The 12,666-nt window shown below is 41.8% G+C and overlaps 1 protein-coding gene across 2 annotated transcripts; it reads right to left on the bottom strand.

Moving 5' to 3' along the window:
• Positions 1-338: 338 nt before the first annotated feature.
• Positions 339-12,666, bottom strand: nif3l1 (NIF3 NGG1 interacting factor 3-like 1 (S. cerevisiae)). Of its 2 annotated transcripts, none has more exons than XM_021565535.3 (7): positions 9,388-12,666; positions 7,645-8,267; positions 6,536-6,692; positions 6,308-6,431; positions 5,187-5,325; positions 3,954-4,037; positions 339-1,064 (listed from the first exon to the last, which is right to left on the bottom strand). In XM_021565535.3, exons 1-7 carry the CDS (start codon positions 9,576-9,578, stop codon positions 880-882), a joined length of 1,503 nt encoding a protein of 500 aa, XP_021421210.2. In that variant the 5' UTR covers positions 9,579-12,666; the 3' UTR covers positions 339-879. The 2 variants fall into 2 exon arrangements, with proteins under 2 accessions (XP_021421210.2, XP_021421211.1); XM_021565536.3 differs by having other exon boundaries at positions 9,129-9,410.

Raw genomic sequence — 12,666 nt, 5'->3', positions numbered from 1 at the left:
AACTTAAACATTCAATGAATACAGTAGAGCTGCTGTTTGTGTCTCTAGTCATGGTTTTAAAAGTTTTGAAGTCTCAGTATCTTTTCTGTGCGTTCGAGGCTGATTTTTCCAGTCTATGGCAAGGAAACTGGAGACAGTGATCTGAACTATCTGATTGGACAGTGATAGGCCTATAGGTGCACTTGATTTGCTCTCTGGGCCTGCTGGGTATGTGGAGATCTACCTTCAGACACATGAAGTAGTTCAAAATGGGAACACTTTACCTTTCCGGGCGCTAGGACTTCTGAATCAAGTGCACCTACCACCAACAGTGCAAAAGGAATTTAAAAAAATAGGAATGCAAGGATTTAAATATTTATTTTTTTACATTGTTTGGTGATTGACTAGGAATGCTCTGGTGACCACTGATGTAGATGCATACTTTGAATATCACCCAAAGGATTACCTTATTCAGTTGTATACATTAGTCCTGCATTTCCTTATCGCATTATTTATTAAATCCTTTAACGCAGAGATCATCAACTAGATTCAAACACAGTCCTATTTTTTTCCTTGAGGGGATGATCGGGAAGGTTGGAACATAATTACAAATCATTTGTAGACTGCAAATAGACAGGAAGAAGCCCAAACATATTTCACTTAAACAATCATTTCAAACCTTGCTTACATTAGTATACGATCACATCTCTATTATGTGTGGGAATACTTGAACAGATTACCCCCCCAAAAAAACACAAAAAAAAAAAATCACTTAAGTTGATTTCCTTGTGTTTTTACAGCCTTATGTCTAAATATGAATGTATTAATTATTTGCTAAGAAAACCACCTGCGGAATAGATTCGGTCTGTGGGCTGCCAGCTGGGGAAAACTGTAAGCATCTCAGACCACCTCCAGGGGGTCCCTGTCAGCCCGTGACAGCGCCACGGTAACAGAGTTGGACAGATGCCCTGCCAGCCTCTTCTTGAACACGGCCAGGAAACCACGCTCGCTGTTGCTATGGTCACTGAGGATCACACTGGCACCCGCAGCGACGGAGTCCAGGACCTCGTGATGGGACATCTCACCTGGGGGAGAAATGAGGTCAGAGGTAAATGTCTGGACATTGAAACACAAGTCATAGTAAAAGTGTGTGTGTGTCGTAATTGTTTTTCAATTTCACCTTTATTTAACCAGGTAGGCTAGTTGAGAACAAGTTCTCATTTGCAACTACGACCAGGCCAAGATAAAGCATGGCAATTCGACACACAACAACACAGAGTTACACATGGAATAAAAACATAGTCAATAATACAGTAGAACAAAAGAAAACAAGTATATATACAGTGAGTGCAAATGAGGTGAGTTAAGGCATTAAATAGGCCATAGTGGTGAAGTAATTACAATATAGCAATTAAACACTGGAATGCATTGCATGTACACCGAGTATACAAAACTGCACTTTCCATGACATAGACTGACCAGGTAAATCCAGGTGAAAGCTATGATCCTTTTTTGATGTCACCTGTTAAATCCACTTCAAATCAGTGTAGATGAAGGGGAGGAGACCGGTTAAAATCATGCATGATTCTGCCACCACGCTTCACTGTAGGGATGGTGCCGGGTTCTCTCCAGAAGTGACGCTTGGCATTCAGGCCAAATTGTTCAATCTTGGTTTCATCAGACCAGAACATCTTGTTACTCATGGTCTGAGAGTCCATTTTGTGCCTTTTGAAAAAACTCTAAGTGGGCTGTTATGTGCCTTTTACTGAGGCGTCACTTCCGTATGGTCACTCCACCATAAAGGCCTGATTGGTGGTGCTGCAGAGATGGTTGTCCTTCTGGAAGGTTCTGCCCTCTCCACAGAGGAACCCCAGATCTGTGCCTCGACACAATCTTGTCTTGGAGCTCTACGGAAAATTCCTTCCACCTCATGGCTTGGTTTTTGCTGACATGCACTGTCAACTGTGGGACCTTATATAAAAGTACCAATCAAGTTTGGACACACCTACTCAATCAAGGGTTTTTCTTTATTTTTAGTATTTTCTACATTGTAGAATAATAGTGAAGACAAACTATGAAATAACATATGGCATCATGTAGTAACCAAAAAAAGTGTTAAACAAATCAAAATATTTTATATTTGAGATTCTTCAAAGTAGCCACCCTTTGCCTTGACAGCTTTGCACACTCTTGACATTATCTCAACCAGCTTCATGAGGTAGTCACATGTAATGCATTTCAATTAACAGGCGTGCCTTGTTAATTAATTTGTGGAATTTCTTACCTCCTTAATGCGTTTGAGCCAATCAGTTGTGTTGTGACAAGGTAGGGGTGGAATACAGCCCTATTTGGTAAAATAAGAAAATAAGCAAAGAGAAACGACAGTCCATTACTTCAAGACACAAAGGTCAGTCAATGCGGAAAATTTCAAGAACTTTGAACGTTTCTTCAAGTGCAGTCACAAAAACCATCAAGTGCTATGATGAAACTGGCTTTCATGAGGACCGCCACAGGAAAGGAAGACCCAGAGAGGATAAGTTCAAAAGTTGCCAGCCTCATATTGCAACCCAAATAAATGCTTCAGAGTTCAAGTAACAGACATCTCAACATCAACTGTTCAGAGGAGACTGTGTGAATCAGGCCTTCATGGTCGAAATTGCAGCAAAGAAACTACTACTAAAGGACACCAATAATAAGTGACTTGCTTGAGCCAAGAAACACAAGCAATGGACATTAGACCGGTGAAAATCTGTCCTTTGGTCCGAGTCCAAATTTGAGATTTTTGGTTCCAACCACGGATGATCTCTGCATGTGTACATCACTGGGTCCAAGCTTCCTGCCATCCAGGACCTCTATACCAGGCTGTGTCAGACGAAGACCATAAAAATGGTCAGACTCCAGCCACCCTAGTCATACTGTTCTCTCTGCTACCACACGGCAAGCGGTACTGGAGCGCAAGTCTCGGTCAAAAAGCATAGAGGAGGTGGTGTGGGGGTGCTTTGCTGGTGACAATGATTTATTTAGAATTCAAGGCACACTTAACCAGCATGGCTACCAAAGCATTCTGCAGCAATATGCCATCCCATCTGGTTTGCGCTTAGTGGGACTATTATTTGTTTTTCAACAGGATAATGACCCAACACACCTCCAGGCTGTGTAAGGGCTATTTGACCAAGAAGGAAAGTGATGGAGTGCTGCATCAGATGACCTGGACTCCACAATCACCTGACCTCAACCCATTTGAGATGGTTTGGACAGCAGGGTGAAGGAAAAGCAGCCAACAAGGGAACTCCTTCAAGACTGTTGGAAAAACATTCCAGGTGAAGCTGGTTGAGAGAATGCCAAGAGTGTGCAAAGCTGTCATCAAGGCAAAGGGTGGCTATTTTGAAGAATCTAAAATATATTTTGATTTGTTTAACACTTACTTTTTTGGTTACTACATAATTACATGTGTTATTTCATAGTTTTAATGTATTCACTATTATTCAACCATGTAGAAAATAGTAAAAATAAAGTAAACCCTTGAATGAATAGGTGTGTCCAAATTTTTGACTGGTACTCTAGACAGGTGTGTGTGCCTTTCCAAATCCTGTCCAATCAATTGAATTTACCACAGGTGGACTCCAATCAAGTTGTAGAAACATCTCACGAATGATCAATGGAAACAGGATGCACCTGAGCTCATAGCAAAGTGTCTGAATACTTATGTAAATAAGGTATCCGTTTTTTATTTTTAATATATTTCCAAAAAATTCTAAAATCCTGTTTTTGCTTTGCCATTATGTGGTGGTGTGTGTAGATTGCTGAGGATCTTTAAAAATATATATTTTAAAATAAGGCTAACGTAACAAAAAGTGGAAAAAGTCAAGGGGTCTGAATAATTCCCGAAGGCACTGTATATGCAAAATAAATTGTTCAGTATTCTTGACCGTATTTGTTTTGATTCTAGCAGCTGGCGTTTATAGCGACTGTACCTGTGATGTAGAGGTCTGCTTTCACTCCATTCAATACTGAGCCTCCGGACCCAGCACACACTGCCACAGTGCTTACAATGGACTCTAAAATGAACAATCACATACGTTACGTTATCCTCTCAGCCCCTCACTAGCTGTCAACATAATATACTTATTGCAGCAAATATATACACTAAAAAAATATATAAACCCAACATGTGAAGTGTTGGTCCCATGTTTCATGAGCCGGAATAAAAGATCCCAGAAAATGTCCATGGGCACAAAAAGCCTATTTCCCTCAAATTTTGAGCACAATTTTGTTTACATCGTTGTTAGTGAGCATTTCTCCTTTGCCAAGATAGGTGAGCATTTCTCCCACCTGATAGGTGTGGCATATCAAGAAGCTGATTAAACAGCATGATCATTACACAGGTATACCTTGTGCTGGGGACAATAAAAGGCCAGAAAATATGCACTTTTGTCGTACAACAATGCCACAAATGTCTCAAGTTTTGAAGGAGCGTGGAATTGGCATGCTGACTGCAGTAATGTCCAAGAGAGCTGATGCCAGATAATTGAATGTTAATTTCTCTACCATAAGCTGCCTTCAACGTTGTTTTAGAGAATTTGTCAGTACATCCAACTGGCTTCACAACCGCTCAACCTGTAATAAAGCCCTTTTGTGGGGGAAAAACTCATTCTGATTGGCTAGGCCTGGCTCCCCAGTGGGTTGGCCTGGTTGCCAAGTGGATGGGCCTATGCCGTCCTGCCCAATCATGAAGAAATCCATAGATTATGGACTTATTTCAATTGGCTGATTTCCTTCTATGAACTGTAATTCAGTAAAATCTTTGTTCAGTATAATTAAAAGACATGGTGTGTCCCCCAAACGGCACCCTATTCTCTTTAGAGTAAGGCTGGGACAATACCAGTATCGCAATATTTTTTCCATGGCAAAAATAAACAAAAAGAAGAGCAAACACTTTGGTCCTTTAAAAACCTGCTGTATGTAAAATATTGTGTGCTATATCGAAAAATAAATAAATGTGACTCTGGATGACAACATAATGACATTAGGGCTGTTTTCCTAAAGAAAAACACGTATCGCGAAATTGGTATCCTCCTGTCACTACTTTATAGCTACTTTTGATCAGGGCACTATATAGGGAATAGTGTGCCATTTGGGACGCATACAAGTTAATAATCCGGTAACAAAAAGGAAGACATAGATGTTTGTTTAGCCTTCTCACTCACCTAAAGTTTGCTGGGCTCCGAGGGCCAGTCGAAGGTGATTCAAACCCAGGTGTGATTTCATTCGCTGGACGGCTGCCGCCACAGTTACGGGCTCGTCCAAAACACTTAGTCGCCCTTGGCCGTAGCCTGGGAGAGGACGCTACAGGGTGAGAAACAGCCAGGGTCGTATTCACTAGGCACCAAGAGGAATAAAACAGACAAACAGGGAGGGACTGCCTGAACTTTTTGTTTTGCTAGTGTGCACTAATGAATAAGATGTCACAGGTAAAAAGAGTGAAAACATTTAGTAAAATTCATTGAAGTTCAATTCCAGTCCTATTCACACTGTGGCAAGCTAAGCCTATTGATTCGGGATAGCAGGAATATGATCCCAGGGGATATTTATCAAGCACATTAAATGTTGTCCTATTGCCTGGGGCCTGCTCTGAGGTTGCCCCATTGGGCAGGTGATAAAATAAGTTCAAACAACCAAACTGCAAAGACCTCTAGTAGCCTAAAACTGATATTTCTGTTTCCCATTGTTTAAGTAAAAGACAGACAATTTATGGCTGTCGGGCAAGTTGAGCCAGCTCTGAGAAATGTTTTACTGATAACAACCAAAATATAAAGAATTCCAGCACTGATCTTTCTGATTTCTCCCGTGTGTAGATGAATGGCTGTCAATATATGGCACTACTGCGTGTAAATATCTCATTTACATTTTTTGCGCAAGTGGTCAATCTTCGGGCAACCAAAAAAAATACTCATTTAAATGTTAATCCCTGTCAAGCATGCTGATATACAGTCTGCTTCCCCCTTTCCATGTAATCTTATCTTGCGTTGACACAGGTAGCCTGATCTGATTCATCAGATATTTTTCAGAATTGATCTGATTGGTCAAAATACCAATTAGTGAAAAAAATATCAGCCATTATGATCTAAAAGGCAAAAATGATCTTACATCAGCACTTTGACCAAACTGTCCACTTTGTGTGTTAGGGTGTAATACGCTGGATACATATGGCCCCAGGTCTGTTTGTTGTTTTGCCAACTGCTATGGTCATATTTCCCATGACAATGACCATAGGAGATGGCTACACAGCACAAACAGATCTGGGACCAGGCTAGCAGCAGTACTATACCTTTTTTACTTGAAGGATACTGAGAGACTGGCTGGGAGTGGCGTGTTGTAACAGAGTTTGAACACTGGGGGTCAGCCCTGAGTCTGGACAGATCAGACTTATGAAGAAGCCATCAGTTTCAGAGCTAGAGACAGATGGAGGAGATATGTACAGTAACAGTGTAAACAAAAGTGAAGAGGTGTATACAGATTTAAGCACGCACACACAAACTGACAGAGTATCCAGTACCTGACAGTTGTGTGCTGTAAATTGATACCGCTATTCGTCCCCTTCAGTTCTGCCATGATGGTGTTGAGCTCCTCCTGACTCCTGGTTGTAAACTCCAGTTTGTGGCTCTGGGGGGCGCTACTGAAGGCTTGACTCAACACCGAAACTTTGCCACTCCCTGAGCAAGACAACAGAAACAGCACTCGTTACTCCGCAGTGCTTTTCAAACATCATGAACTTATTCAGGTGGGGAGAACACTCCAGAACATTCAGATAATTTGAGTAGAACAAATATGACACTCTATACACATCTTCAATAAACTGTGAAAGTGACATCATCCTACCCTAATCTTTGGATTGGGCTTGAAAATTATAATACAATTTGTGAAAACACAGTAATTTAAGGTATATAAAACTATATTTGTGGATGAGTTTACATCTGCCAGATGCCTTTTGGGGGTTTTTGAGCTCAAGACCATTGCGCTACGTTTTTGCCCATTGAAGACCATTCAAAAAGCATGCAAAAGTTCAAAAACGAGTTCTTGGAAAATTCTGTGTCACTTTCATAGCGCATATCCTGAGTGTAAAAGGTCCCAGATATAATAAAGCACTCAATCTTATAGCCTAAGTGTAACAGTATAGACTTTACGTCCGTTCCCTCGCCCCGACCTGGGCGCGAACCAGGGACACTCTGCACACGTCAAGAGTCACCCTCGAAGCATCGCTACCCATTGCTCCACAAAAGCCGCGGCCCTTGCAGAGCAAGGGGAACCACTACTTCAAGGTCTCAGAGCAAGTGACGTCACCGATTGAAACGCCACTAGCGCGCACCACCGCTAACTAGCTAGCAATTTCACATCGGCTACATAAGCACTATTTGATTTGATAGTTAGTGAACAACAACCCAATTTGGGAGTACTATAGGCTTATATACCACTTTTTTTTCATACTCACCATACCCAAAAACCAGTTTCTCCTTTACCATAATGGACCAACAAAGCAGCATAACATCCAGGACCTCTCACACCAACGTTTACAATATTGAGCAGTTGTTGAAGCCCAAAACAGAGCTACAGCAGTCCACTTTGCTTATTATAAAGCTAGGGGAAACATTGACAGCAGTCTCTTACCAACTCCTCCAACCAGCCAGTCATTCACGCCTCCTTTGACGCTGTCCCAAGAGGTGTGAGGAGAAAACACTGCTATTCCAGCCGTAATCGCCCGGATAGCCAATCGCTGCTTCCAGTTCTTTGAAACCAAGCACTTGATTGGATGAAACAGCGGGGGGTGGTAAGAGATGATGAGATCGCAGTTCATGGCTTCTGCTTCCGACATGACAGAATCGGTCAGGTCATTGGTTAACAGGATGGTTTTGATAGGCCGACATTTAATGGGCTCAACTAATAGGCCAACGTTATCCCAGGACTCTGCCAGTGATAGAGGGGCGAGGTCCTCCAGAACCTTGAGAACCTCCTTTAAATCCATTGGACCTGTTGTACGAGAAGAATGGGAAAGGGAGCACGAAAAAGAGTAGCAATGACAGAGATGGAGATGGGTAGAAAGCTGATAAGACCTAATATTACAATGAGAGGGGTCAGAAAAAAAGGATGAGCGAAGGGCAGACAATTTGGAGTGAGAAGAGAAAGTGGAACAAGCGAGTGTTTGAGAGATGCTTTCGTGGTAGCTCCTTCTGCAGGTCAATGACAGAATTCTCTGGAAAACATTCTTGTATCCAGTCAACATTAGTGTAGACCTGTGTGCAAAAGAGTTAATTTGATATTAATAAATATTGCTTGCATCCAAGAGCAAGGTTCATCTGCAACAAATAGGCTGCATTTTCTTAAAACATCATGAACGGTTTATCTTGTCACCTATCAGTCTTGTCATCTATTATTTAAAAGGCCAATTGTCAATACCTGTCAAAACTCCCATTCAAATGTAGTGGTGGAAAAAGTACCCAATTGTCATACTTGAGTAAAAGTAAAGATACCTTAATAGAAACGACAAGTAAAAGTCACCCAGTAAAATCCTACTTGAGTAAAAGTCTAAAAGTATTTGGTTTAAAATATATTTAAGTATCAATAGTAGAAGTTTAAATTATTTAAAATTCCTCATATTAGACTAACCAGATGGCACCATTTTCTTTTCTTTTTCACGGATAGGCACACTCCAACATAATTTACAAACGAATTGTGTGTGTTCAGTAAGTTCGCCAGATCTGAGCCAGTATGGATCACAAGGGATGTTATGTTAAGTGCGTGAATTGGACCAACTCCCTGTCCTACTTAGCATTCAAACTGTAACGATTACTTTTGGGTGTCAAGGAAAATGTATGGAGTAAAAACTACATTATTTTCTTTAGGAATGTGGTAAAAGTAGTCAAAAATATAAATAGTAAAGTGAAGTACAGATACCCTCAAAAACTACTTTAGTACATTACACCACTGCTAAGGTGCACTGTTCTAGCTACATTTAGTAGGCTAGCTAATAGGTTTGGATTGCAATGGCTGCTGTTACCATTTTGTGCATGGTTAAGGTGCATTGTTTACAAATTAAATCAACTGCACGGGTTTAATGGCCAAGGTAACGTTAGAATCGAAGTAATTTAACTCACACGAATATGAGCCAGAGCAACTCCACAAACTAGCTAGGTAAAGTAACTTAGAGGCATTTATAATAGCTTCGCTAACATTACATAGCTGGCTCCCAACCTGGAACAGGGCCCACAGCAATACGCTAGCTACCAACAAACAAAGGTGTTTCTGTTTGCATGTTCAGACTGGTGTGATTCATACGTTACATTTTAAATGTAAGTTTCCAATTAATAGGCAAAAACTATGAATTGGAAATGCAAGCATGGTAACAGCACTTACTGGTGGAGAGAGAGCCAGCTATTGGGGTTACCTTCTTCTTCGATGAGGTTTAACCGCAGTTGGCATCCAATAAATGTTGCATTACTGCCACCTACTAGACTGGAGTATAACTCCCATATACTTTGCTTGAAACATTTTAAATAAAAAAATACAAATCCCCAACCATCTAACATTACACCAAAAATAATCATAATGATAACATTTTCTCAAATGACTGCCTCGCCTGGATCACCAACAACCTCTCCAAGTTTAGTGTGTCAAATCAGAGGGCCTGTTGTTCGGACCTCTGGTAGTCTCTATGGGGGTGCCACAGGGTTCAATTCTCGGGCTGACTCTTTTCTCAGTAAATATCAATGATGTCACTCTTGCTGCTGGTGATTCTCTGATCCACCTCTACTCAGACAACACCATTCCGTATACTTCTGGCCCTTCTTTGGACACTGTGTTAACAAACCTCCAGACGAGCATCAATGCCATACAACACTCCTTCCGTGGCCTCCAACTGCTTTTAAATGCTAGTAAAACTTCCATTGTCCGCCTTTTCTTCCAGTTCTCTGCTGCCAATGACTGGAATGAATTGCAAAAATCACTGAAGCTGCAGTCTAATATCTTTAAGCATCAGCTGTCAGAGCAGCCTACCGATCACTGTACCTGTACACAGCCAATCTGTAAATAGCACACCCAACTAACTCATCCCCATATTGTTATTTATCTTCTTGTTCTTTTGCATGCCAGTATCTCTACTTGCACATAATCATCTACACATCTATCACTCCAGTGTTAATGCAAAATTGTAAATATTTCACATCTATGACCTATTTATTGCCTTACCTCCCTACTCTTCTACATTTGCACACACTGTACATATATTTTTCTATTGTGTTATTGACGGTACGTTTGTTTATGCATAACTCTGTTGTTTTTGTAGCACTGCTTTGCTTTATCTTGGCCAGGTCGCAGTTGTAAATGAGAACTTGGCCTACCTGGCCTACCTGGTTAAATAAAGGTGAAATAAAATAAATAAGTAAAATACTCCACTATTTCAATCTATTTAGTGCTACTTCAGGCCAACAACCTGAAAGGAAGGAACACCACCACTTACTGTAACACACCCTGTAACTCTTCTGATGTCAAGTCTCGCACACCAAAATACCTCTGCAGCCGCCACCTCAACCTCTATTTTCTGCAACTTACGTTCCATCCCTGCAGAACAGTTGATAACCATTGCTTAAATGCCAAAAATGCAATCTTACTGAAACATGTATCACTTGTTGGTTTATCCCTCTGTACTGGTACAGATCGAATACTCACACCACTCCTCTCAGGATCCCTCCCCCTTGACCCATCTTCCTCTACTTTCTTCACTGCCTCAGCATATGACAACTTCTGCACTAGACTAACCCTGGAAACCTCAACCTGCCTCTCTCACACAGGACATTTCTGATCCCCAGCCCCATGGGCACCCCTACAATTAACACATAACACTACTTTCCCCAATGCTACACCTTCCTTTGTCTCATGCTCTTCTGCACACTTCTCATACCTAGGAACCTCCCTCCTACACACTGCTGCCACATGCCCATAAGCTTGGCACCTGTAACAACGTAATGTATTTGGCACAAAAGCTCATACAGGATAACTTATATATCCTAACATAACTTTGTCGGGCAAAAGAACAGATAATGACTCTTCTGTTTCTCCACTCTTCCACCCAGTCTGCGTCACACCAAATGACGAGCATCACAAACACCGGGAATCTTCCCCTTCAGTTGGTCAGCTTTCACATTTACCGCTACCCCAGTAATCTCTCCTTTCAATGGTGCCCTTTTCTTGAGAGCAAAACCGTTCACATCTCTTGCCCCCATTCGTTTAACACGGAGTGCCTGCTCCCTCTGACCAGCAGAAACACAAACAATTATCACAAGGCCACTTCTGGTTACCCTCGCCTATTCCACAGCATCCAACTGTTTTTACCCACCCTGAAACCACAAATGGATCAGCCAAAAGGAAAGGGTCCACTTTTTCCAAAAACTTAACTACTGTCAAAGACTCATCTTTATCCTGACCCTCAGTGCAAGCCTCGGGCTCCGAGAACTTCCCCACACCTATGAACTCCGATACTTCGCCCTCATTCACTTCCATGTCTCCACCTGTCTTCAACGCACTCTGCTTACGCTTTCTACCATTCTTCTTTAACTAACCAGCTCCTTTTTTCTCACCATTTTTTTCCCACCTCTGCCTCTCCTTTCCCTCCATTGCTCCTCCGTATTCCAAGTATAAGTCTCGTTATGATAATGCTGCACTTCTCCTGACATACATCTTGTTCTTGACTTATCAAGGGACGCCATTTAACTGGCTGTCACAATCTCTGTACAATCAGCACAATCCCCTCAGGATGTAACGCTCAACAGTGCATCCCGCAGCTACTTTGTCTTGATGTTATTCTTTATCAATAGCTACCGCAGCGCTTTTCCATTTCAAACAAGTGTGCTCCCTTTCTCACGGATTCCTCGATTCGCTTGCTCAGACCCTGTGCCCCTCAGTCACGCTCTGTCCAGAAATTACTTTTGATACCGGAAGAATAACTTTAGGAATGCCTTCTTCTTATTCTTCAGGTCCGCAAACAATGTTAATGGTGCATGGTGCACCTACTGGATGGGGAGGGGGGAACCTCTTCATTCAGTCAGTATTCCTTGTAACATTTTGGCTGATCCAGAAGTATTTTTCACGCCTTTAAAATGATGTCTAGCTTCTTAGAGTTTTTATTTGTTTCAGCAGTGCAATGCGCTTCTTCACAGTTAGTGTGTCAGGATCTTTCTCCTGAACGGAATTCATTGCAGGCTGTGGGACATCCACTACCATCTCATCTCACTCCTTTAGCTATGCTACATTACCAAAAGTATGTGGACACCTGCTTGTCGAACATCTCATTCCAAAATCATGGGCATTATTATGGAGTTGGTCCCCCTTTGCTGCTATAACAGCCTCCAATCTTCTGGGAAGGCTTTCCACTAGAAGCTGTAACATTTCTGCTTGGACCTGCTTCCATTCAGCCACAAAAACATTGTTAGGCGGTTAGGCCTGGCTCTCAGTCGGCGTTCCAATTCAACCCAAAGGAGTTCGATGGGGTTGAGGTCAGGGCTCTGCTTTCTCTGCAGATTCTCTCAAGCTCTGTCAGGTTGTATGGGGAGCGTCACTGCACAGCTATTTTCAGGTCTCTCCAGAGATATTAGATCAGGTTCAAGTCGCCCTCCATTTGGCAAATCTGACCATAATTCT

Source organism: Oncorhynchus mykiss, chromosome 16, assembly GCF_057628025.1.
Source record: "Oncorhynchus mykiss isolate SJ-2025 chromosome 16, ASM5762802v1, whole genome shotgun sequence".
NCBI lineage: Eukaryota > Metazoa > Chordata > Actinopteri > Salmoniformes > Salmonidae > Oncorhynchus > Oncorhynchus mykiss.
Note: the sequence above shows the minus strand (reverse complement) of the source record. Positions and strands in the feature narration are given on the sequence as shown.

Coding starts and splice junctions, on each gene's coding strand:
- nif3l1 (XM_021565535.3), bottom strand. CDS start 9,578: ATGATTATTTTTGGTGTAATGTTAGATGGTTGGGGATTTGTATTTTTT. Junction 4,038..5,186: donor CGGAGCCCAGCAAACTTTAG/GTGAGTGAGAAG, acceptor TGTTCATTTTAG/AGTCCATTGTAAGCACTGTG. Junction 1,065..3,953: donor AGCAGACCTCTACATCACAG/GTACAGTCGCTA, acceptor TTTCTCCCCCAG/GTGAGATGTCCCATCACGAG.